At 44.9% G+C, this 25,005-nt stretch overlaps 11 protein-coding genes across 11 annotated transcripts; 6 read left to right on the top strand and 5 right to left on the bottom strand.

The window, feature by feature from the left end:
* Positions 1-146: 146 nt before the first annotated feature.
* TOT_030000117 (uncharacterized protein) lies at positions 147-1,382 on the top strand (the record flags this gene model as incomplete). Its single annotated transcript, XM_009692861.1, has 1 exon — positions 147-1,382. The coding sequence occupies one exon, from the start codon at positions 147-149 to the stop codon at positions 1,380-1,382; it is 1,236 nt and encodes a 411-aa protein (XP_009691156.1).
* Positions 1,383-1,659: 277 nt separating this feature from the next.
* TOT_030000116 (conserved hypothetical protein) lies at positions 1,660-4,212 on the bottom strand (the record flags this gene model as incomplete). Its single annotated transcript, XM_009692860.1, has 3 exons — positions 1,660-1,805; positions 1,872-2,043; positions 2,167-4,212. 3 exons carry the CDS (start codon positions 4,210-4,212, stop codon positions 1,660-1,662), a joined length of 2,364 nt encoding a protein of 787 aa, XP_009691155.1.
* Positions 4,213-4,616: 404 nt separating this feature from the next.
* On the top strand, positions 4,617-5,318 carry TOT_030000115 (60S ribosomal protein L15; the record flags this gene model as incomplete). Its single annotated transcript, XM_009692859.1, has 2 exons — positions 4,617-4,630; positions 4,718-5,318. The coding sequence occupies 2 exons, from the start codon at positions 4,617-4,619 to the stop codon at positions 5,316-5,318; spliced, it is 615 nt and encodes a 204-aa protein (XP_009691154.1).
* A 228-nt stretch (positions 5,319-5,546) lies between these two features.
* On the top strand, positions 5,547-6,060 carry TOT_030000114 (uncharacterized protein; the record flags this gene model as incomplete). Its single annotated transcript, XM_009692858.1, has 3 exons — positions 5,547-5,649; positions 5,747-5,821; positions 5,900-6,060. 3 exons carry the CDS (start codon positions 5,547-5,549, stop codon positions 6,058-6,060), a joined length of 339 nt encoding a protein of 112 aa, XP_009691153.1.
* Positions 6,061-7,424: 1,364 nt separating this feature from the next.
* Positions 7,425-9,084, top strand: TOT_030000113 (uncharacterized protein; the record flags this gene model as incomplete). Its single annotated transcript, XM_009692857.1, has 6 exons — positions 7,425-7,470; positions 7,502-7,645; positions 7,693-7,782; positions 7,817-7,919; positions 7,977-8,100; positions 8,131-9,084. 6 exons carry the CDS (start codon positions 7,425-7,427, stop codon positions 9,082-9,084), a joined length of 1,461 nt encoding a protein of 486 aa, XP_009691152.1.
* Positions 9,085-9,237: 153 nt separating this feature from the next.
* On the bottom strand, positions 9,238-11,525 carry TOT_030000112 (conserved hypothetical protein; the record flags this gene model as incomplete). Its single annotated transcript, XM_009692856.1, has 3 exons — positions 9,238-9,717; positions 9,759-9,893; positions 10,008-11,525. 3 exons carry the CDS (start codon positions 11,523-11,525, stop codon positions 9,238-9,240), a joined length of 2,133 nt encoding a protein of 710 aa, XP_009691151.1.
* A 423-nt stretch (positions 11,526-11,948) lies between these two features.
* Positions 11,949-12,899, top strand: TOT_030000111 (conserved hypothetical protein; the record flags this gene model as incomplete). Its single annotated transcript, XM_009692855.1, has 5 exons — positions 11,949-11,951; positions 11,992-12,261; positions 12,295-12,375; positions 12,405-12,648; positions 12,679-12,899. The coding sequence occupies 5 exons, from the start codon at positions 11,949-11,951 to the stop codon at positions 12,897-12,899; spliced, it is 819 nt and encodes a 272-aa protein (XP_009691150.1).
* Positions 12,900-13,023: 124 nt separating this feature from the next.
* On the bottom strand, positions 13,024-14,462 carry TOT_030000110 (conserved hypothetical protein; the record flags this gene model as incomplete). Its single annotated transcript, XM_009692854.1, has 3 exons — positions 13,024-13,131; positions 13,153-13,251; positions 13,326-14,462. 3 exons carry the CDS (start codon positions 14,460-14,462, stop codon positions 13,024-13,026), a joined length of 1,344 nt encoding a protein of 447 aa, XP_009691149.1.
* A 91-nt stretch (positions 14,463-14,553) lies between these two features.
* On the bottom strand, positions 14,554-21,729 carry TOT_030000109 (conserved hypothetical protein; the record flags this gene model as incomplete). The annotated part of the gene is made up of 1 exon (XM_009692853.1): positions 14,554-21,729. One exon carries the CDS (start codon positions 21,727-21,729, stop codon positions 14,554-14,556), a length of 7,176 nt encoding a protein of 2,391 aa, XP_009691148.1.
* A 431-nt stretch (positions 21,730-22,160) lies between these two features.
* TOT_030000108 (conserved hypothetical protein) lies at positions 22,161-23,093 on the bottom strand (the record flags this gene model as incomplete). The annotated part of the gene is made up of 7 exons (XM_009692852.1): positions 22,161-22,268; positions 22,306-22,401; positions 22,448-22,516; positions 22,550-22,665; positions 22,695-22,777; positions 22,806-22,889; positions 22,921-23,093. 7 exons carry the CDS (start codon positions 23,091-23,093, stop codon positions 22,161-22,163), a joined length of 729 nt encoding a protein of 242 aa, XP_009691147.1.
* Positions 23,094-23,768: 675 nt separating this feature from the next.
* TOT_030000107 (zinc transport protein) lies at positions 23,769-24,927 on the top strand (the record flags this gene model as incomplete). Its single annotated transcript, XM_009692851.1, has 4 exons — positions 23,769-23,937; positions 23,968-24,138; positions 24,168-24,437; positions 24,518-24,927. 4 exons carry the CDS (start codon positions 23,769-23,771, stop codon positions 24,925-24,927), a joined length of 1,020 nt encoding a protein of 339 aa, XP_009691146.1.
* Between the last annotated feature and the right edge of the window lie 78 nt (positions 24,928-25,005).

The raw sequence follows: 25,005 nt of genomic DNA, 5'->3' as shown, positions 1-25,005 counted from the left end.
ATTTTAGTAGCAAACATAATATAACTTTTAAACGCATTTCAAATCGCATATTCTAAATCAATGTATATACACACTTTATGGTAACACATGTAAATGAAAAATAATAGTTTGGCATTATGTTACCTTCTATTCGAATATATAACGTAATGTTACTCATTCTGGCCATAAATAGGGTAAAATGTTTTAGGGCAGATAGTTACGCGCCAAAAACGTATAACATAAAACGGAACAACTCAGTTAGAATACACAAGAGTGATGTGTACCACCCCTTGAAGTTGGGCGCTTTAATATCAAATCCAGAGGAATTTAAACTGATTCCAAATTATTTACACTACGAGAAATTGACAAATTTCATACCAGATAGGGTTGAGCTGCTCCATAAGTTAAAGAAGAGCCTGAGCAGGTACAGGAAGGTCACGCTGAAGGTCATCGGAAAGCTGCGGTGTAAGACGCTGCCAACGCTCCGCAGGTGCTACGAGGACCTGCTGGACGAAGTAAAGTTCTGGTACCTCAAGGGGAGTAACTTCAGCTTCTACGACCTGTTCACGCTGGGGGACAACCCAGTCTACCTGCTCACTAAACTAAACCTCCTGGTGTTCATAGTGGACATATTTCTCAAGGGGCAGCTTAAGCGAAACTTCTCAGTCGAGGGGCTGAACCTCTTCTATAAAAACGAGCACTATCGCATACTCACGTCGCTGTTCGTGCACTCGGACCTGCGACACCTCCTGTCCAACCTCGGAGGCCTCCTCTCAGTGGGAAACAACGTGCTGAAGCTGTACGGGCCCGCGAACCTGGTTCTCATCTACTTCACAGCCGGGCTGCTGGGAAACTACATAAGCTACATGTACAACTACGTCTACAAGAACGGGATTCCGGCCAACCTGCTGCTGATCCTCAGGTCCATCGGGAGGAACTTCTCGAGCGCCACGAAACCCATCGTGACCGCCACGAACACAATCGTGGACGACATTCTGCAGAAGAGCAGGAGGGTCGGGTTCCCGGTCTTCATGTTCGACTACCTCTTCACGACGGCCTCGATGGCCTTCGACTTCCTGCTTTCGAAGCTCGTCCAGGTCGTCACTGGCGTCTCGCCGGGGTCCCCTAACGACGTGGACATGAAGGTGAAGGAGATTTGCATGACCAGGTCGAGGACCGACTACAAGACTTGTGGCGCGTCCAGCGGCATATTTGGACTCCACGGCGCACTACTGACCTACTACATTAAGTCCGGGTACATAAACAACTACACCGCGATGAACAACCTGTTCGTGTCGTTCGCCGTCCCTTACATCATAGGGTCTTTCACACACAAAATTGACCACGTATCGCACGCTGTCGGCTTCCTCATAGGATCTGCTCTATCAGCAATGTTGGATTAATTTTATTAAAAGTCCTTTGTGCCACATACTCAGATATTTACTCACTTTAGCACACTAGGTACTACATTACACGTTTAACCCTTACACTCCTTTTAGCCAATATATACAAATGTAAAGGTGAATATGAATGAACGTATATAATTTAAAAATGGCTAGCTCTCAATAGCACATTTAGTTACCTAAAAGCCGTTACGTATAAATGAATCGTTAAACACACAAGTATTACATATGGGCGGAATGGTGAACAGATTACGTCTATGGCCAAGAAAAGTTAAGCTTAGAAAGTTTTTATGTGACGGATTAGCTTATTTAACCTGCTGGACTCATTGTATCCGTACAGGTGGTCGCTAACGCCGTTGTAGTCGTTGAAAACCTTCAAGAAGTTGGCAAACTTCTCCGCGTAAGAGAGATCCAGTTCTAGGCCTGTGAACGCATTAATTTACATTTACAGAGGCATCTCCTATCTAAGTTGAACTACGTAAAACGTACCATTGGTAACGTTCTGGTTGATTGAATACGATAGCGACTCAACATAAACCTTGATTTTATTAAAGAGTTGCTGATTAAACTTGTAGTTGATTCTCTCGAAAAAATCCAAAACCTCAAATATTACACAGTTGTATGTTAAATCGATGCAGATAGTCAATATGTTTATATATGTCTGAAAATCATTATTGAACCTCATTTGTATAAAATTGGCGTGAAAACTGAGTGCTTATCTACCTACGTTGTTGATTACTTAGCTGGTCCTGGTGTTTTAGTACGTAACTAGTCCTGAAAATACCTCGTGTGGAAGATGAGTGAACAAAAGCTGTGAGAAGGCCAACAGGTAGGTTGTCAGGTCGTTGCCGTTGGACTCTGAAGAGGTGTGGCGCAGCATGTTGAGTGTGTTTGAGACGACCCTCTGGACGAACTGCTGGTTGAAGGCCGAAAGGTGCGCTATCAGGTGGTCCTGCAACTTTAAAAGCGATATTTTGACTAGGCCCAGCTTGTAGTTGTTCTTGATCAGGCCGATGAGGATGCGGCTCTCCGCCTCCGAGTCCGACAGGCCTGAGTACACCAGCTGCGAGCACTGGATCAGGTGCGGCACCATGGTGGCCATGCTGTTCATGCAGTGCGCGTTCGAGATGTAAATCAAAAAGACCGTTATGATTTGGTGGAAGCCATGGTCCTCCATGCTGAGCTTGTTGATTGTCAGCAGGAAGTCATTGACGCTCGTGTTGCTGTTGAACAGGTAGAGTATCACCGTGTTCTGAATCAGCTTCGAGTTTTTGTGGATGTACATCCTCAGGATCCTGTTCTTGGTGACCTTGATGATGTCCGAGAACTTGTCCAGAATATTCGTGTGCGACTCGAAGAACGTCGTCAGCTCGTGGTTCAGCTCCACGGGAAGGATCAGCAATTTCAGCATGAGATTCACCAAGGAGTACATGTTAATCGAGATGTAGCAGTTGTTCGTGTTCTTCAGGAATCCCAGGCGCTGAATCGGCTCCAATTTTTCGTTCGAGGTCTGGACGCCGATCGTCTTCAAGAAGTGAGTGATGTAAGCGGTGAAGCACTGTATAATTGTGTCAAAGTTTGCCTGCTTCAGAAACACGTTCGGATCCACTACAGGCGTGCAAATTTGTCCTCCGATGTTTACTGGCGCCAACACCGGGTACTGGTTCAGCGATAGTGTCCTAACGTAGTTCAGGACCTGGTTTTCCCAGTACCTCAGTGTAATTTCCAGGTAAATTTGAAAATAGTTCAGCCCTTTGAAGTCAAGCGTCGTGTGCACCATGCCTACGAACCTTTCGATTATGTACAGCGCGTCGACCAGCGGCAGCATCAGGGACACCTTTACGCAGAAGTCGTCGAAGAAGCATCCCACCATCCTCACGTACATCTCCTTTATGTACACATCATCGAATTTGAAGTCGTTCGGCTGTATTGCTTTTGTTCCATCAAAGTTTTTGTAGATGAAAAAAACCTGCTTCACGTACTCGTCCAGGACCTTCAGCTTGGCATTTGTCGCCTGCAGACTCAGCAGCAGCTGATTTTTCATAAATTCGTAGAATCCCGGGTCCGCGCAGTGCATCTTCAGGTGTAGGTTTATGTTGAACTCGTTGCTCATTTTGACTGCTTCTTGCATGATGCTCGGCGGCACGGTATATTCCAGGTACGATTCGCAAAAATTCTCATATAGATCCATAAAATAGTTAAAAAGCCCCAAAGTGTTATAGCTTTCCACCAAATCGGAGAGTTTAATTTCTGTGCAAATGTTATTATGGGACCTTAGCGTAAAACTATATCCTCTATAGTTACCCAGCATGTTGAACGAGTAGTAGGACAGGCAGAACAGAACCCTGAGGCAAATATCGTATTTTTTGCAGAATTCCCAGATTATTTTGCTTGCCAGTTCACATTTGTCGGTTCCGGTGACATCCTTGAGCACGTTTTCGTAAATCTCCCTGATGTTTTGCGATCCAGATATAAGAGAATCCAAGTAACAGTTAGTTGGATTATTTGTACAAAAATACTGATCAATTGTAACATTTAGATAGCTTGCGTTGTTAAAGGACGTTGTGAATGTGGTAAAGGTGTTCATAGCCATTGATGTGTAACGAATTCTGAACTCGTTCTCGTTAAACCTAGAACCAACAATTTCCGTTAGCTTTGAGTAGCATTTGAAAAGAATTCGGCAGCAGTTGTAGATATCAACCTTGTGAAGGTACCGATCAAACTCGTCGTATAACAAAAGCAAATTGTGAAAGTTATTGAGTGTATTGTGAATCAAATTTACATTAACGGAAGAATCCGTGGTGTGATTCTGATCAATATTCAATCCCATGATAGTAATATTAATTATTGAACAACGATAAGTGATTGTAGTGTGATTGGTGAACAAAATGGTGAGATTCTGTTTGATTTTAGTGACTAAATATTGAATTCAAACACATTAATATAATTCACAAAAATATACAACTAAATGTATTACAGATTGACTATCGAATATTAATGTACATATATAAACATTTTTTTTAATATGTTAGGGTCAATCTACATCTAAGATAAGGACCCCCATTCTATTTCTAGTATATATTTACTCCCCCATGGATTATAAATTATCCAACAATAATAATTCATCAATTCACTAATATTTATTACAATCAGGGTTGTAGTTATTATCTTTGCATCCTTTAAGCCCAGACAAACATAATATCAAAGTATTTTGGTAGAATCACATAGCTTAAAATGGGTGCTTACAGGTAAATATGAATTAGAATAATTAGATCAAACAAATACTCATGTATAGATTAGATATGCAATATAAATTGTTATTAACAAATGTATAGGTATTTGGAAGAGCTATGGAGGAAAAAGCAGTCAGATGTCATGAGAACCCTCCTCAGGGTCAGGACATGGGAATACAGGCAGTTGCCAGCCTTACACAGAGTAACAAAACCAACGAGGCCAGACAAGGCCAGAAGGCTAGGATACAAGGCAAAACAAGGTTTTGTTATATTCAGAGTAAGAGTAAGACGTGGCGATCGCAAGAAAAACGTCGCTAACGGAATAGTATACGGAAAACCAAAGCACCAGGGTATCCGCAAGCAGAAGTCGAAGAGGAACCTGAGAAGCGTGGCAGAAGAAAGAGTAGGAAGACGCTGCGGAGGCCTGAGAGTGCTTAACAGCTACTGGGTGGGCCAGGATGAAGTCTACAAGTTCTACGAAGTCATACTGGTGGACCCAGCACACAACGCAGTGAGAAACAACCCGAGGTTGAACTACCTCTGCAAACCAGTACACAAACACAGAGAAATGAGAGGACTGACCTCAGCAGGAAGAAAGGCACGCGGACTGCGCGTGAAGGGCCCGAAGGCATCCAAGTCCAGACCTTCGGTGAGAGCCAACTGGAAGAGAAGGCAACTGCAAATACTCTGGAGAAAGAGATAAGCGCTGAAATTTTGAATCTTCTTTTCCCTCTTACACAAGTACACATAGCATTTAATGAGTTGTATCCGTGGTTTGAGTATTGATATAAATATTTGACTAGGTTGTAGGTTTGGAGTGTGAGTTGTTAGAAGGTATGTAGTAGGGCTGAGGCACATTGGTGATAGTGAAAATAGTTTACATTATAGGTATATTTTTATCCGAATTCCAGTTTAAAACACAACTTCACAAATGACTAATTTTAATATCACTCAAGTCGAGGCAATACTGATTCTTGGGGAAGAGGGAGAGAAGATCGCAGTAAGGTACTACAAACTACACCCTTCGAGCCAATGTTAGTTTTAAATATGGATTAAAATAGAAAGTAATAATAAAATTGAATAGTTTACGTTGTTTATATGCTAAAGATAGTTGTTAACAAAATGTGTTAGTGTCGATAGCCGAGAATGACCAAGTGGTATTTGAAAAATCATTAGTAAATCAATTGGAACAAGCAAGACTCGCTAGTATGTTTAGAGTTGAAATTGCATAAATTTACGACTTTAAATTAAGTATAATACAAAGTACTAATGCAAAAACCGTAGATGTGGTACACGACTGCCTACTGATTGAAAATCATCTGGTTGTGTTCTCAGTCCTAGCCGATGTGTACGTAGTGGTAGTAGGACACCTCTCAGAGAACGAACTGATTCTCTCACAATTGTGTAAAAATGTAGAATCGGTGCTGGACTACATAACAGGGTAGGTTGTCGAGCTGATGAGAATGTGCAGGTATGATATAAAGAAGGAGGCAATATACCAAAAGCTAGGGTCGGTATTCCTATTGCTGGACGATGTAGTGGACGGAGGGTATGAACATGAATAATCTGATGCACATGTAGGATAATCATGGAGACTGACCCCGAAATAGTTATCAAGAGACTCAAGAGAAAGGATACGGATTCAGCAGACCATGTTCCAGTAAAACAGGTGAGGAGAAGTTTGAATAAAGAATTATTCTTAGGCAATACACAATGTGAGGAACAATGTAATCATGACACTACTGAACTCATAACTAGAATGACTTTTTTTTAATTTTTAACCTCCATGTTTTACACATTAAATATGTTTAAAATATCGATATTGATTTCAAACCTTCCAAAGTTTCAGGCGCGCACATTCGGAACAAAGAGAGTTACACAGAGAAGACGTAACTAATATTTAAAAGTATTTAGAAATGAAAATATAAATATTTTTATTAAATCGCGGATTGTTAACCTACCTGACCAAATATATAGGCTTTATGTTGAGGATCCTTAGACCAGAGGAAAAGTTTACAGAAAAAACTATGACCAATGGGCTGTTTGATAAGAGCGACTGCCTTCCTAAATCGTTACTTAAAAGTCCAGTAATAAGAAAACTTGTATACTCAAACACAGCAGAATCAACGAAGATAGCGTCACAAATTAAATGGGACGTTTACAAATCAGATGTGAAGGGTGTAAGGTAGGAAACAAATGAATTTATCAAGTAAACTAACTATTAATAGATATAAACTGATATGAGTAATTGATAAATAGATGGCATCCGAGCGGGAGCTGGTTAGTTCAGTTTGTTAGGAGAAACTATGAAAACAACTTCTTTGTCAACTGCTACGCCTACTTTGGGTAAAAAAAAATATACAGATAGTTACACACGAAATTAAAAACAAGAAATGAGTAATATATGCTAATGTAGCGTTGAAAAGTATGGATTTTTTGAAGCAAAGAAACTTGCAATCGCATATAGAAAAAGGCTAGAATTTGAATACGCGGAGCTGGAAAAAACATGGGAATCACTAGAAGAGTAAGAAATAATAAATATTATGTGTTTAAAATTAATATAGGAAGAAGAAACTGGAAAGAATTGAAAAGGATAAGTTGAAGGAAATCAAAGCAATGGAAGATCAGTACCTCCTATTAGATAATACGGGGTTTATGGAAACGTGAAGTGAAAAACGTTTTTAAAATAAAATATATAATTGGAAGATAGTAACTATTAAATACTAGGTCAAATATACTCGCCACATATATGTGTTAAACAATAAAATAAAATTAATTGGTTCAATTTCAATGTTAGTTTCATGACAAAATGACGTTTCTAAATACTGTACATAATATAAGCAGAATAAATAAAAGTAAGTTGCTATGAAAATGAGACCTTTATAGGATTCCTGCCAAATCTTTTAAAGTGTGGCACGAGGAGCATATCAACGCAGTCAAACAGCTCAAAATCAAACGAGTACGATGTATTTATAGTGGGAGGAGGAACGACGGGGACAGCACTGTTCTACACTCTGTCAAAATTTACAGGTATGTGTGCCGCCATGGAATTAAGTGACCTAATAAATAAAACATAGATGTGAAGAGGATCGCACTTTGTGAAAGAAGGGAAGGCTATGCCCTTTCAGCATCATACCCGAAAAACAATAGCCAAACAATACACTGCGGTAAGTGGTCGTCACCGATAATGAAACGAAGGAGACATCGAGAGCAACTACACCACGGAATCAGCAAGGAAAGTGAAGAGAGCAGCAGACATACTGAGAAACTACCTGACGAAACTGCCTAAAGATGACTTGGATAAGTAAGTGGAGTACAGTTAAACGTGGAAGCTGAATAGCAGGAAAATAAAACAATTTAGTATTGCAATCGAAGGGCAGAAGATGCTGATAGGGGTGGGAGACAGGGAGTGTGAGTTTATAGAGAAGAGATACAAGCCGTTCAACGAAATATTCCCGTCAATAGAGTACCTGACGAAAGAAGAGGTGGGTGAACACGTAGTAAGCGACGTGTAGATTGCGAAGGTGGAGCCTAACGTAATATACCGAAAGGACAAAAGTCCGAGGCCAGAGGACGTGAACGCACTGTACGTGAGAAACGAACTCACGACGATCAACTTCCTGAAGCTGTCGGAAATGTTCGTGAGGACGGCGGAGAACCCGGACAAGCACCTGACGACGATGATGAACACTGAGGTCAAGGGCGTGGAGAGAGAGGGAAAGGGCTTCAAGGTGAAGACGACAAAGGGGGATTTCGCTGCGAGGTTTGTGATATTCGGAACGTGCGGATACTCGCTGCTCTTCGCACACAGGATGGGCTTCGGCCTGGAGTACAGCGTGCTGCCGGTGGCAGGAAGCTTCTACTTCTCGCAGAACATTCTGAGGGGGAAGGTGTACACAGTGCAGAACCCTCTGCTGCCCTTCGCAGCAATACACGGAGACCCGGACATAGTGGCGGAAAACCAGACGAGGCTGGGGCCGACGGCGCTGCCGCTGCCTCTGCTCGAGAGGTACAACCTGGCGAGCTTCCCGGACTTCCTGAAAGTGTTCAGGCTCGACCACAGAGTGCTGCTGGTATACTTCGACCTGTTCAAGCAGCGAGACATAAGGAACTACGTCCTGAAGAACTTCATGTTCGAGGTCCCGGTCCTCTCGAGGTGGCTCTTCCTGCGGGACGCCAGGAAGATTGTGCCCTCGCTGGAGTACGGGGACGTGGTCTACTCGAAGGGCTTCGGCGGCGTGAGGCCGCAGCTGGTGGACAAGAAGAACAGGAAGCTGCTCTTCGGAGAGAGCAAAATAAGGTCCGGCGACGGCCTCATCTTCAACATATCCCCGTCGCCGGGAGCGACCACGTGCCTGGCGAACGCAGTGGGCGACGTGCGGGAGGTGTGCGAGTTCCTCGGCGCTACAGTCTACGAGGACAAGATAAAGACGCACCTCCTGGAGGGCGACTACGCAGTGACAACGTAGCAAGGTTAATGTTTAGTTTTATACGATCTGTATTAGCGTGTATTGTGCTTGTATTAGCGCGTACTATGTGTGTATTAGAGTCTGCTGTGAGTGTAAGTATGTAAAGCTGGTCTATGTGTACTCTAAGTTGGGACGCGCAGTGAATTCATTAAATTAGGCTGAATCTGAACCAATTAGTCTAGTGTAAGTGTCGGAGTCCATTGGCACCGAAAGTGAGTTGAAAACGTCGGAGTTTGATGGTGAAGTGGTCACAGACTCAGAAAATCGGCTGAAAGTCAGCCTTACAGTTGAGTTGTTCTTGGTTTTAATCTGAAGGTGCCTGCCCAGAGGCTCAGTGGCCCTTTTAAAATGTAGGACCAAAAAGGCGTCGAGTGCAGAATTGAAGTCGAGCAAGGGTAACATTTTGTTCAGAAACAGGTCGTCGACTGCAATCGTTGCGAGAGTCGCGTTTGAGAGGAAGTCGGAGAAGCAAACAACGTTCGCAACCAGGTTCAAGTACCCGAACTTCAAAATGTGGCACACCACGGGGTCAAGCATGTTCGAAAGCTTCTCAGACGAGTCCTGCGAATTAACGCCAAAAGTCACGATTGAAACCTTGGTCTGCAGCGACTTGTGAAGAGAGGAGGTGATTTTCTAAAAATTGGTCAGCCGATTACTTTGATAAGTTAACTTACCTCCACAATTAGGGACCGGTTGGCGCCGCCTGAGTTTTGCAGTACGAATTTAAGAAATTGCGATAGGTTATTGCACTGGTCGTAGGACTCAATATCAAAGTACTCAATGCAATTTAAGGCCAGAGAATAGAGCACCTGTAAATTGTAGTTAAAAAGTGTAGAAAGATACGAGAGAAAAACCGTAAACCCTAATAGGTACCTAAGTAAATAAAGAATATCTGTGTCAGAGTAAAATGAATATCAGCTAACCTCATCAGCAATTACAGGTAAAAGCTGTGGATCGAACTCCATTAAGACTCGAAACCATTCAAGATCCTCGACATGAGGGTTGTTCAGCGGGTTCCAGGTCAACATGGACGCCTTAACATAGAAAAGAAAGACGTCCTTGAGGTTTGCGAAATTAAAAGACTCCAACAGGTCCGAGTTTCTCTTTAACGTTCTAAACACTTCCAGGGACCTGCTTATGCTCTTATATTCGTCTGTGACGTCGTCCATCAAGTTTATGTTTACTCGTTCCAAGTTGATTTCATATTCGTACAGCTCTGATAACTGCTCAATTGTGTAGTTAAATCCCAGCTTAAGTGTGAACAGGTACCTGACTTCTGGGACCAGATACGGTTCCAACTCCTTAAAGGTGAATTTATTAGAGTACTTAAGGCTGTTTTTGACGAGGTCCTGCTTAAAATGCTGCAAGCTCTCAACCCTCTTTAGAAACGTCCTGCCTATTGTGATCGACAGATCCTTGCCCATGTCATCGATGTCCTCCAACTCTCCGCAGCTGTAATCCACGTCGTTAACTCCTGACAGCCTAAGGAGGTCACAGTATATCCACCTGCGCATCCTCAGAAGGCACTCAGTCTCCTCGATCATGTTGGTCCTGGTTTTATCGAGGCACCTTGACAGATCCGGGAGCTTAGATTCCACGAGGCTGAACAGCGTTCTTGAGGCCTCCAGTAGGTTAAAGTATGAATTAATTCTGTTAGCCAGCTCCAGCTGATCCGTATCTAGCTTCGCTATCTTCTCTGTGTTCTGTTGCAACAGTGCATTCGTGGAACCGAGGTTCTTGTTCAGAATGTGCAGTTCATCCTCAACATTTTTAATTATTTGCGATATTTCTGACTCAATGTCAAACTCCTCTTCAACGTCCGAAATCTCGTAGAGAGCCACCTCTCCATCATCCTTCTGCACTGTTTGTGGAGCATCTTTACCGTAGTCCATATCGTCACTTTCATGGTCCGAATAACCAGATACTTCAGATAACTTATCTGGGAATTCAACGTCTTCCATGACTTCTTCTTCAAATTTAGTATCAGACTGGGCAGGTTCAGGAGATATTCTCGGCTTTGTTGCATTTTCGTGTCCGTAAATGATGGATTTTTTAGTGTTTGTCAAATTCAGCCCCTTCCTGGATCTTTTCTTCTGAAACGACCTTTTCAAATTGCTACTTCTAAGCTGTATTTTATCCAAATCATTTTCAATAAGTGAGTCAGTAAAACTTAAGTTGGAAATAGTCTTTTTAGTGTGTTTAAAAGAGCTATCTTGGGATAAATCAACCTTGTTGGTGATAGTTCCGTCACGTAAACCCCTCCTGAAGCTGACATTAGGGTCTGAAACAGAGAACCCATGAGATTCCTGTGAGTTTGAAGATGAATTGTCATTAATGGAATCTTTTGGAGGAAGATTCTCGGAAAAACTGGAACTTTCTAAAGATTCCGGAAGTTCGTGAGAAACCTCCCTTTTATTAAGGGGAATTCGCTTACGAAACATAGTTTACAAAAAATAAATATAATACATGGTGTTTAAAATAAATATGTGTAAATTACTAAATAAACAATAAATTCGTGGGATGGAGCACTGTGTATGTATGGTATTGATAAATATGAAAATTAGATTTTAAGAAGAACCGAATTTTCGTATCAGCTAACAAAATATTTTGGCTGGTAAATGATTGTTTTTCATTGTGTAAAATTTTAGGCTCAATATTTGAGTTTTGTATGTGTAGTTGATTCCCCATCTGTCGGATTATAAGTCAAGTAATAACTCATTGACAATTATATATATTCTTTAAGCACGACTTTGTTTGAAATAACAATATATTCATAAATTAATATAAACGTCCTCCTGTGTAAAAAATGTAAACCTAATGTTTAATGGTACATAACACCAAAAAGTATATGTAAAAGGAATAAAATGGTAATTTTAAACTTCAAACCATTATTTATTTTTATTTTAGATTCGTATTTCAATTAGAAGATTGGCCGGAGGCTCAGCAAAACCACACTGGGGAGAGCCTCCGAAGCACAGATGGCAGCCGTTTTTGCTAGACCGTATGCATTACGGAGAACACCCAACCTATAACGGATTCGTGCTGTTGATGCGAAACCTGAGGCCAAAAATCGAGAAGGTACTGAGTTCCACTTTTTCGACGATATCGTCAATGTCGTTCGCAGTGTATAACCCAGTGAGAAGAGTGGTTCTAAGGCACAACCCTGACATCAGATACGTAAGTAAGAGCGTATTTAATGGTCGCGTTTAGCAATTCGTGGCACTGACGGCTTTCTTTTTAACGACGAGGGCAATAACACACTACTACGGAAGCGTATACCAGGGCTTAGTGGTAAGTTACAGCATTTAAATGAAACACAGGATCTGGGAAACATGCTAATGCTGGGAACGGCAGACGACTTGAACGAGCAGGGCTTCTGGAACTCGAAGGCGGAGGACAAGCAGGAGCGGGAAAAGTACTTTGAAAAGGAGCAGAATAGACTGAACAAGCTGTGGGAAAACGCGCTCGAGAGGGCGACGGAGAGTAGAAGCTTTGAGGAGCTGTGCGCGCACGTGATACCAAGGCACTACGAAGTCCCAACGGGAGTGGTCCCGCCAGTCTCATGTAAGCGCACGGGTAAATATGATGTATTAGGGAGGTTCAACATGATCCAGTACGGAAAGGACAACGCGGACAGCCACACCTTCGACACGCCATCGCACGAGCAGCCGCTGAGGTCGCTGGCACTCAACTTCACGTACAACAACCTCTCGGGCGACTGGGGAGACTACATAAACAGGCAGGACAACAAGGGGCCGCTGATGAGGCCGGCGAGGCAGATGTTCACGGACATCTTCATCCCGGGAACAAAGTGAGGCCTAAAGGAAAATGGTAAAGCCGCTTTGAAACGACTAGTGATAATGTAATAAGGACGCGATGTATGTTGGTGAAATTCATATTAGTGAGTCTGAAATAGAAAGTGGATAGTGTACATGGTGACTACTTTTTTGGGTGCTCCTCCGACTTCTCCATTATCCTGGAAATGAAGTCGTTGACAGTGCGGTTGTTTGAATACAGGTAATTTTCAATGGCGTAGTGAACCCAGGGCTAAAAATAAAATGAAAAAACATCAAGTACCTCGAAGTAGTTCTCCTTCTGGTCGAGTTTCCCAGGAACTAAGGGCTTGAAGTTTTGAATATTGCGGTTCTCAATGTAACTCGAAATGAACTAAAAATTAATATTATGCAACTGATACTATAGTGTGTAGATGATATGGTAGATAGCAAAATAAGACTGAGTACCTTGTGAGGATCGGATGCAAAGGTTGAATAAATGTTGCGAAGGTGAAGAAGCTCAATCACCTCGTTCTCAGCAGAGGCAATCTGGCCGTCAAGCTCAGTGGAACAGTCATGAGTACGGTAGTTGCCGGTGAAAGAAGAGTGGAGAGTTACGTCGAAGACGCGCTCGTTGTCCTTGGGACTGCCCTTCAACTTAACACGGTGAACAACCTTGAGAGGCAAAGGAGGCATCAAGTGCGGCTTCAGTAAAACAGGAATTTCGGAAATGTTAACCTGTTTGGAGTCAGTTTTCAGCAAATACCGGAGATTGTCGTCCAGGTTCAGCAGAACCTCGTCGCCCTCCTCGACAAAAAGACGCTTCTTGAAGGCATAGGTCCAAATGGACCGGGTTATCTTCGGCAAATTCGCCTGAGCATTGCCCATCCGGGGGTCCTTGTCGTGAGAATTGGAAACTACAAACTCAAGCAGCTGTTTGGAAAGGGAGTAGACGGGAAGAACCTGAGTAGGAAAGAAGTATATGAACACGTCACACTCCTCGAACCCTAAGCGGTTAATGTGGAGCTCGTCAAGGCCGTTGTATACGCTGTGTGTAGCCTCGGAACCGTCTAAGGAGCTTAAGTCGGTGTTGCCGGCACTCTGAGTCATGAAGCTGTTCGAGCTGGAAACATAGGGGTTACAGGAGCCATGATTGAGAGCAGAACCGGAGCTGTGGCCGCTGTTTTTGGTGTTTTGGGTAAAAATTTGCGATTTCTGGCCCAGAACCTCGTCGCGGTCCCAAATGACGACGCCCGACGGAGTGTCGATGAGAATGGTCCGAAAATACTTGGTCAGAAGGCCAACGTTCTTGTTTTCGACCACCTTATTGCTGCTGTCGAGCTCGTAGGCCTTTATGAACAGAGTGTAGCGGGAGGGCGGAATATGCGAAAACAGCGCGTTGGAGTTCAGCTTGTTCTGGTCGGAATAGGTGTTGTAAATCCTCAAACGGATCTTAGAAAGCTGAGATCCAGGGTCGTAAAAAATGCAATTCTGCTGCCGAGTAATTAAAAGATCCAGGCGCTCCTCTATGGCGGAGAGGCTCTCCAGAAACCGAGATTCCTGAGGATGGGTCTCCTTCAAATGCTTCAGAGTGGAATCCAACATTAAAATATCAACGACATGTTGTAAACGCACATAAATGTGTAAACGAACAAAAGTAAAGTGTATAGTAAACAAGGGAAATTAAAATATGGTGTCATGTGTAAGACTTCAGGGCGGAGTCCAGATTCAAAAGACTCGACAGAAGATCGGAGAAGAGAGACTGGCGAGTGTAATCCGACCTTCTGAGGGACGAAACGCTCGGTTCAGGGAGCCCGGGGAAGAGTCGCTCTGAAAAATTCTTCGTATGCAGCCCCCGGGGGGTCAGAGTGGCGCCGTTGGCGGTACACACCTTGGCAAGAGTCTCTATCACGGCGCTCAGACGGGTGGACTCCCGGATTCTGAAGAGGAGCGAGTGGCCAGGGATCGCCTGCTGGGCGCCGTTGGTCGCCACGCCGTTCGGCAGCTGCACCAGCGACAAGATGTACCTGAGCAGGAGCAGGCAGCAGTCCGTGGTTGAGACCCTGAGCTCCAGAATTTCGTCGAACATGCTTATCGTGCGGTCGTGCTTGAGGCACTTGAGCTCGTAGTCGGCGTCGCCGGGGTCCTCGGGGAGGCTGGAGCTGATGTTGAAGCTCGAGTAGCTGCGGATGTACTCCAGGAGGCCGTCGGAGCACCGCAGCGTGGCGTCGACGACGAGGTTGATCAGCTCAAGCGCCTTCGTCTTCACGGGCGCCTGGGACGCGAAGTCCACCTCGGTCTCGAAGGCGCCCAGGACCGGGAAGAGGCTCTGGAGGCAGAGCAGGATCGCCAGCCAACTCCCGTCCGACTCCAAATTGTCGGAGAAGAACTTCACGAGGTTCGGCACGAGCGCCTGCAGCGTCGAGGCCAGCGGGAACTTGCAGTTCAGGTCCGCCAGGATCATCGCGAAGTTGTTTTCGAACGTGTTCATGCCCCTGTAGAAGTTGAGCAGGGAGACGAATGAGGTCTTATAGATCCTGAGCAGCGAGCAGATGTAGCTGGTGGTCAGAGAGTCGAACTCCTCGGCGCACACGTGCGAGAGAAGCGCGTCCGCGTGGCTGTTGAGCCAGGTTATCACTGCGCTCCTGATCCTGCTCGAGTTCGTGTTCACGAAGTACTCGATCACCTTCATCGTCGGCTGGAGCACGTGGATGGGCGCCCTGGGGTTGAAGGCGTTCAGGTACGTGCACCTCAGAATCATGTCCGCCAGCGTTTCAGACTCGGTCGCCTTGAGCTCGAACCAGAACGACCTGAACTGGTGTATCTTGGTCAGCGCCTGGAGCACGTTCAGCGCCGCCACCAGCGTTTCGCTGCAGCGGTCACACACGGACTCCGCCTCTATGCAGCTTTTGCACGCTGAGTAGTCGCGCATCAGCAGCTTCGAGACGAACCTTTTTGCCTTTTGCAGGCTCAGTGCCCCCAGAGACGAGTAAAGAAGCGTTCCCGTGTCGTGCTCAATCTTCGTGGCCTCGTACGTCGACAGGCCCTTCAGGACCGAGCTCAGCAGCTTCAGCGCCTCCATTCGCAAACTCGGCTGCTTTCCCTCCAGGGCGAAGTACAGGCTCTCCAGGACTCTCCTCCGGTGGTACGGCACGTCCTGCAGCCTGCGCGCCCTCCTAGCCTCAGACGCGGACACGAACTCCCCATCGCACTCGTCGTCCTTGCCGTGGATGCAGTTTTCGATGACTATGTGGCCCAGGACGTCGACATCTGCGTACGTGGAGTAGCTTTCGACCGAGTCTGTGAAAAGCGCGTCTAGGATCGTGTTCTGTGCGGTCGTCTCCGACAGCCTCGACACCAGTATCTTGTTGATCAGCGGGTCTCCCCTGCTCCCCCCCAGCGGCTCCACTGAATCCTCCAACTCCTTGGCTGAGGCGACTTCGATCAGGTGGTTGATCACGTGGTATAGCTTCGTCCTCAGGGCGTCGTTGTTTCTGTCCAGGTGCAAAAGCGTGCGCCCCAGCTTCACGAGTATGTTTACCAGCTCGTCGAAGCTCCTGTGTGTGTACAGCCTCTTGATGATGGTCAGCTGCAATATCAGCTTGAGCTCGTCGGCCACGTTCCCAGGGTCGATGTCGAAAATTCTATGGAGCTTATACGGGTTGTAGCTTTCGTAGATTTTAATCATCCTTCTAAACATGGCCGCGAAGGAGACCAAGGTGCCGTTGTACATGTGCACCGAAAACGAATACCCGCCTGCTTCTCCCTCCCTCGAGTGCTCATTCCCTAAGTTCGTACTCAGCGTCCTTTCTTCTCTGTTTTGCGCCTCGGGGTTCGGGAGTATCAGCTTGGTCAGCATGTCGTGTTTGTTCAGTGAGTACGAGTTGAAGTTCCACAGCTTGTTCATGAGGTCGAAGCCGAGCCTGTTTGCGGCTTTCAAGAGTGAGGTGTACAGCTCCCTCTCGTTGCTGCAGAAACTGTGGATGACGTCGCTCGTGAGCTCGGGGTAGTCCATGAAGGACGCTCCCGTCTCTTCTGCGAGCACCTCCATGCTAAGATTCAGCAGGTTCTTGTACTCGTCGTATTCTGGGTGGCCCCCGAGACTAAGTTTATTCTGCATGCTCACATCCTTCATCTCCCTGTTTGTGTGTGCTTCCTTCTCCCTCTCGTAAAAATACGGGAATACAGATGAGTAGCGCGCCACTATTTCAAACATGTATGTTAGCTTCGAGAATTTCAGTGCGTTGTGGGCTTTAAAATCCACCTTGTAGCCATCCATATCGTTGAATAATGTGGGCCAAACGAGCATCAACAGCTTCGCGTACCTTTCGTCCCTGATCAACTTCGTCAAAGTCTCCATCATATACACGTCGGTCCAACTCTCCCTTCTCCAGGTATCTCTGACGTAGTTAACGATTGACATGAACAGATTATCATCTACTATTTTTAGCGTCATTTCCTCGTCAGCCGAGGAGAGGTATGCGACCATTGTTTTGAAGGTGCAGGTCGGCATGTCCCTCAGGTTCGACAGTGACGACGCCTTGTCTTGGCGTGCGTACGACAAAAACTTCAGTTTATTCTGCAGCATCAGGTCATTCCACTCCATGTACGCGTCCCTTATGGAGTCGTTGGGGCCCTTGTTCCCCAGCAGACCCTTCGCTGTGCTAATATCAGTCGAGTCCGTTGAATCCCCGTCCCTATCCACGGTCACACTGTACAAATATTGCTTTATCTGCTCGAGGGTCCTTCTGGACAATCTCAGCGACGAGTTCCTTTCTGCGAACTGCGCCATTAGGAAGAGCGTTATTGTTTTAACCTCCGTGTCCTTGGCGTATACGTTCCCTATCACGTCGCAGCTCACCTCGTTTGAGTACGTCAGCAGCGCGTCCTTGAATGCGTCGTGTGCGGTCGAGATGAGGAGCGGCTTCTGGTTAAAATCCACGTTGTGGCAGACTTCGCAGCCACTTTCAAGCCTCTTCTGGTCTGTGCGTCCGCTCTGATCCAACACCATCTTCCTCCTAATGTACCCCCCTGACCTGTTTGACGAGAAGATCGGTATCTTGCTCAGGAACCACGAGAATGATCCTGGCGTTCTGGTCGGCCCTGTCTCCTTCTCATCAACGTCTTGCTTAGCTGCGTGGCACCGATCGCACACAGGTCTTGTTTTCAGGTCGTAGCACGGCAGGTTGTGCAGCGTGCTCAGCAAAAAGTCCCTCTTGAACACGTTGCAAACCAGGCGCAGTGCGTTGAGTGAGTTAATGACATTCGAGGACCTCACCAGTTTGTACGCGACTGGGCTTCCGTGCAGCAGTATCTGCTCATACACGTACTGCGTCGCCTTTGAAATGTTTAGCAGGCCCATGGGACCTCTCGAGACGATAAGGAGGAACCCGAACGCTCTATCCAGAACCATGTAATATTCCGTGGCGTAATTGATTTTCGGAACCATCGCGGCCAGCCCCGTAACCGGGTTCTGTGTGTTTGGCGTTTGCTTAACGGGGTCCGGTTCTAACATCACGTGCTCCAGTGCGCTCAACACGTACTTCGTCAACTCCAGCAGGTCGTCCGTGTCACTGTATAGAGTGTACCTTTCCTCCTGCGGGATGTACGAGAGGATCGAGTTCATGCAGTCCATCAGGTTTACAAACTCCCACCTCGTCAGCCTCCTGCCCAGGGCGCTGTTCTCGCTGTTGAGAAGGATCCTGAACTTGGAGAGCGCCATTTTGCAGAGCTTGTGGTCTCCGACGTGCACTGAGGCTATGCTAAGTAGCATGTCTCCGATGACCAGGTCCGTGCCAGGGTAAAAGTTACTTGACAGGATTGTGAAGACAACGTCCAGGTAACTGTAGTTTCCCGTTTCAACTGCCAGTCTGCTCCTTATTTGAGGACTCTCCTCCGATCCGGAGGCTCCAGTCCCTTTGCTCACTTTCTTCTCCCGCATTCCGTATACAGAGATAGGTAGTAGCGGGTCCAGTCTCCTTATCAGCTTAAATAACAGGGACGCCACTTCAACCAGGTTAAACGGGAGCGCTGTCCCCAGGCCCAGGTTGCTCAGCGCCCTTCTCACGTCCGAGGGGCCACTCACGTGCGGAAACGTGTACGGCTTCGTTCGAACCATCTGGAACGGCTTCAGCTTACTTTTCGGCAGCTCTTCCTCTGAGTTTGCGTTAATGCGATAGCTACTCACGTCCTTCAGGTAATCCTCTTTTATTGCGCTCGGGTCGGAATCCTTTTCGTAGAGTCTCGAAAACCCGTAGAGCCGCCCTGGCACGGGTTGCGAGGTTTTAAAGCGCTCCCTGATGTACAAACTCGGGTCCTCCACTCCCAGCGGGTTCTGCGCGGCTTCCTCCTTTTCCATGTGCATCCGTACCGACTCTCTAACAGCTCGCTCCGACTCGATCAGACCGTCTCGTGCCACCAGTTCGTCGTAGACTAGGTTGGGCAGCCTGTCCAGGTCACCTCTCACCAGGCTCTTGAGCTGCGAAACTACCCTGTTGAACAAACTTGGGAAGTGCAGGTCCCTGCAGGCGACCGAGTTGAGGAACGGTGGTATTTTGTCATCGATGGCTGTGAACTTCGTCAGGTGCAGTGTGAACCTCAGGAGCTCGACCACCAGTCTCGGATACGCCTCCACGAACGTCATGTTCTTCTCGCAGCACAGGTTCACCAGGTCCAGCAGTGCCCTGTTGCGTTCGTGCCAGCTGAACCCCGCGTTCGGGAATGCGAGCATGTGGTCAGGGTTAGAACTGTTCAGGTTAATGCTGTCGCCCTCGGCCTCTTCCATCGAGGCGCTTGGGCGTGCTTTCGTGCCGGGCACTCCTGACTCTTCTTCGACGACGCCCTCTCCTGCAGGCTCAGGGTGGTGCCTGTAGTAGCGCTCATTGTACCTCTTCAGGTGCACTGCATACAGCACTGAGCTCCTTTCGGGCATTATTGAGTTGTACGACTCGGCGATAGATTGTAACATCCTGAACATCAGTTCCGGGCTCTCGGTATCGTACACCTTAATGAAAAGGTTGAGCACCTGGATCAGGGTAATCCCTGGCACTCGGAACACAGCCGTGTTAATTTTGTCGGTGACCGGCATTCTCATCAGACTCTCCAGCTTTACTTTGCACGAAGCCTCGTACTGCAGAAGGTTGTACCACGTCTCACTCATGAGATTCTTTTCGAAAAATAGAGGTGTGAAAACGATTTTGAGCATGTTGATATATACTTGATAGTAGGCCGTGTCAAAATTCGCCGTGTTGTCTGTGAAGCTGTTGCAGTAACTCAGGAACTTTTCCAGTACGTTATTGCTGAAACACTCCAACTTCTTGTTCGCGTCGTCCATGTATGCTCCGTAAATCACAAAATCCAACATCAACTCCACATCCGCGTATTTTTCTCTGGTTGTCTTCAGCTCTTTCAACTTCTCTGCGTTTGCCAGCGAACTCTGTCCTGGCTCATCATCCACGTTCATCCTCAGAGTTAGGTCCTCCCCGTCCATCCTTAGGATCAGGTCGTCCATATTCATCGTCGAACTCGAGGCTTCGTCAATCAGTCCTCTGTAAAACAGGCTTTCAGAGTGGTCCTTAAAGAGCTTAAGGATGCTTCCATCGATCCTAAAGAGTTTGAAATCCCCGTCGTATCTGTATATGTTCGGGTTCAGCATTACCATCAGCAAAATGCTCAGTTTCAGCGTGAGATTCGTTTTACATGATGAATCAAACTCTTTCGTCGTCAAACAAAAGAAGAGATCGCTCCTCGAGATTGGATAGAAGCCGCTGAGGCTATCCCAGGAGTAATCTTCAAACAGGAACTTCAGGTAAAACGACATCTCAGGCAGGTTGTACATCTTATTGACGTCGTACACGTGAGGCAGGAATACCATCAGGCACTTAATCTCCTCCTCCTTCGGATTAAACGTAATGAAGTACGTGGTGATCACATCCAGGAGCGTGTTTAGGTAGTGTGTACTGTGCCTGAACAGCAAGTTGGGATCGAAATCTGCTGAGTATCTATTATCCATATTTTCTGCCGATTGGTTTTGTTGTGTCCTTTGTGAGTGTTCGGCTTGTGCCTTGTGGCGGCTGTAGCACTCGTTCATTGACGACAGAAGTGCAATGAACAGGTTCCTCACCAACTGTTTTTCTGACAAGTGCTTCAGCACTTCTTCTGCCTCCGGGAACACTTTGCAGCGCTGATGAAAGTCTGTTGTCATGAACTCAAATATTTTCACGAACGATATGAGCAGTAGGATCGTCTTCAGCTGAAACATTGTTTGTCTGAACAGCATATTCTCGATTATTTTAAACTCGGTTTCTGGTTGTGATTTATTTGTTGAATAGAAGTCGAGTCCTTCTTTCAAAAGATGGCAGCAAAGAAACTGATTCACGTTGCAAATCGTACTGTATTCATCGATCTTGTCCACGCTGTGCTCCATGTCCTTGAACCTCTTCGTTATGTATTCCAAGAGCTCATCCCTGGTTATCAAATGGTTTCTTTTTGGCACTGTGCGGGGCTTGTGGAAGTTGAAACTCTTTAAGTCTGAGACTAACTCCTCCTTAAACTTTCTGAAATCAACATCGGCGGATGCGTTTTCTTTCTGATGAGACGAAGATTTAGTCTCTCCACCTTCTAGTGACAGCAAATAATAATCAACAAGATTCAAGTCATTAAATTCGGTTTCTTCCCATGTGGGATATTGTTTGTGTGAGCTATTTTTGACGTTTCGTGGAAGAATTAGTTTATTGCTAAAATTGGCTGAAGATTGACCAGAAAGACGTTTGTTGGATAAAACGAAAAGTTTATATAGCCTCGCGTGTATCAGTTCATAGTTACCTCCACACCAATAGCGAAAAGTTCGATCCGTATGAACTTGATCGACCATCTGGTATGAAAGATATGATGCAACCTATTTCAAGCTAATGTTGTAGGAAGATCGAGTAAATGATGTTGCGATATTGTTATTACACTCCTGTAAAAATATTAACGCCTTCTAAGAGTAAAAAAAGGCAGATCTTTTACTAGTAAACTGACAACAACAAGATAGGTATAAACAAAAATGACTGATCATAATATACACAATTTAAATCTAAAGAAATCAGAGAATAAACAAGAAAAATACTCTACAAATATCCCTAAAAAATTAAATTATAGCCCAAATATATGGAGCTAAAACAGAACATTCCCCACTCTCAACAACTAGAACATAAATGTGTAAACTCAATACAATCCACAAGTAAAAAATAACAAATTTATTATATATAAAATTTTGGGTTTTTGGTTAAAGCGATTTTGAGTAGATTCCTTGGCGATTTTTCACCCAAAATCTTTGTATTGAATCGTATAGCTGGGGAGTATTCTGGATAAGCTATCCTTTGAAATTATAACATAGGGATCGCAGCCTATCGGAGAGTAGACCGTCACCTACAAAATTAAAAGAATCAGCTGAAATTCGCGATACCTCGACCAGTATCATTACACATCCCGGTACCAGCTCATTTCTGTAAATATCGATATCCTCCTTGTACATGATTCCAGTGATTTTACCAGTTTCGTCCTAAAGGTAGTTTTTACAAAAAAACATGGAATCTTCTCAAACTAACCCTTAAAACTATTAGAATATTTGGCTCAACAACTATCAGTGAATCAATCATTACGATTAGACAGTCCAACTGAGAGACAATAACTAGTTTTTTCCCGGTTACCTTGAACACTTGTTCACTCTTATTGTGAATTATCTTTTCTATGTTGAACTTCTCAGTTAGAAAGGCGCCAACAGACTTTGATTTGTCATAGTCACTGTATTTACTAATATCGATATCTGAAAACCGTAAATATGTGTACACTTACCACTGTAATCTATAGAATTCAACGCAGAAGCCCAAAATTGAGGGTTAAAGATGTCAATGGGCCCATCCTGCTGCCTATCGAACCTAATATTTGTTAAACGAATAAGCATACGCGTCTTCATTTGAGCGAGATGATTCAGGGTTTCCAGCAGGCCCAGATAGTGAGAGAAGTTTAGAGGGAGTGATCTCGTTGAATCTGCAGGGATGTGAAAGTTTGGCAAACGCACTCTACATGTTTAGGATCAGGTGTAGTAGTAGTATTATCCTCAAAATGGAATCGTTTGGTCTCAAGGTCATCCCATTCTGGCTCCAAGTGCCTTTTGTCTAGTTGATTATCTTCAAATGAATCTAAAAATGGCAGTACATCAGATAGTAATGATTCATTGTATGGGTCATCCATAAGGGTGTAAACAATAAATTGGTACAGTTACTTATAAAATGATTCGGGGTATGTGATAGTTGAAATCGGTTAGAAGTAACAATAAAAACAAAATTAAAATATTAATGTGTAGGAGTTATTACAAAATTCGCCAAAATACATTGGTGAATAAAGCAAAAAATATAAGATATAAGTAAAAAATCATCAAAATGTTTTTAAAATGGTTAAAATAACAACGATGTACAAAATTAATTAATTGTAAATTGTAGAATCATGTTAAGAGTGTAATGTTGTATTAACTGAAATTCGAGTAAACAAAATAGATTTTTAACAATAGAATATTTAATAAAATTGCAAACAAGATAAAAATGGATCAATGTGAATGGTATAAATAGGTATGAAGAAAGTTGTAAAAAAAATTATATGTGTATACTGTGTAAAAAATTATGTTAAAGAGTACTAATAAACGTATTCGTCTAAATGGACATTAGAGTTCAAGAAGAATTGGTATTTTTGTAAAGAAGTGTAGTCTAAAGAAAATATTCGCTGTGTACTTAATGACGGATTGCTGATAGGTGGGGCCACTGCTAGGAGAATTTCAGTTTTAGTAATCTTTTGAAGGCAGTTTTCACCCAAGTGTAAATTATATGTTCGTGTATCGCAATATTCTGGGATCCTGTAAACTATTGGAAAATAATGAATATTGTATTGTCTAGAATATTGTCGTCATGTTGCCTTCTACTCTCAGCGGGAATCGGATGCGCAATCCCGTCGATCCTCAAAAGACCATTTAAACAAAATGGACCTGAAAGAAGAAGGTCAGTCGGAGAGGCGATAATGTGCCTATGTAACTGTTTGGGAGGAGGTACGTTGAAAAGTTGACGTTGTTTTGTAGGAGTGATCATGGCAATGTCGTTCCTGCACATATTGCCGGAGTCGGTCGAAGACTGCACGTCGGCAGACCTGTTCATTAAAATTCGCGAAAATAAGCTGAACGTGGCGTTCCTGTTGATGCTGATATCGTTCTCGTTCATGCTGTTCCTCGAGAGAGTACTCTCGTTCGGAAGTAAGTGTAAGTGGAAATCAAAAATGTAGGAACGCCTTGCTGCGCCGACTTTAACGATTGCAAGGTCAACACGAAGTGCTGCACAGTCTCGGACGAGGAGGCGCTGGTGGACAAGGAGCTCAAGACGACGGAAATCGAAATCATGTCCCCGGAACAGAAGCCGAAGCATCCCACAGGCTCAAGATATAGGCACGCGCACAGCCACATCCTGTCGACAATAAAGAAGCTTCTGTGTCCGATTTGCGAGTGCAACGGACTGTGCATAACACTGGCACTATTTATCCACTCAGTGTTCGAAGGTAAGCCGGCAGTGATAGAAATGCTATAACAGCTATTCGGCAGTTGACACATGACGATGGGAGTATTAATTGAATTTTAGGCATTGTGGTCGGACTTGAGAAGAACGAGGTGCACCTGTGGCTCATAACCCTAGGAATTGTGATCCACAAGTGGGCAGCGGGAATGGCCCTGGCCTCGTTTATGGCGGGGAATTCCAAGACGCTCATCACAGTCATGGTTACCATTTTCTGCGCAGGGTCGCCTGTCGGAGTCCTGATAGGGTCCATGATTTTGGACGCGAACATAAGGGCAGTGGCGATCCTTAACTCAGTTGCCGTAGGCACGCTGGTCTACGTAGGATTCGAGATAATAGTGCACGAGCTGTTTTGCGAAATTAAGTGCAAAAAGACGGCCATGTACAAGTGGCTCGCCTTCATGGCAGGCGGAGGCGTTATATTTGGCACACTGATGCTGGAGTTCTATTTGTCAAACCACAGTCACGCCCACTAGTGTTAACATTTTAATTTCTCAGACTTTTATACCAGTTAACTATGAACTATATGCAGGGAATATCATAAGCGCGTTGCG

The sequence above is a fragment of the Theileria orientalis genome, chromosome 3, assembly GCF_000740895.1.
Source record: "Theileria orientalis strain Shintoku DNA, chromosome 3, complete genome".
Lineage (NCBI taxonomy): Eukaryota > Apicomplexa > Aconoidasida > Piroplasmida > Theileriidae > Theileria > Theileria orientalis.
This window is presented reverse-complemented; position numbering and strand designations above follow the sequence as displayed.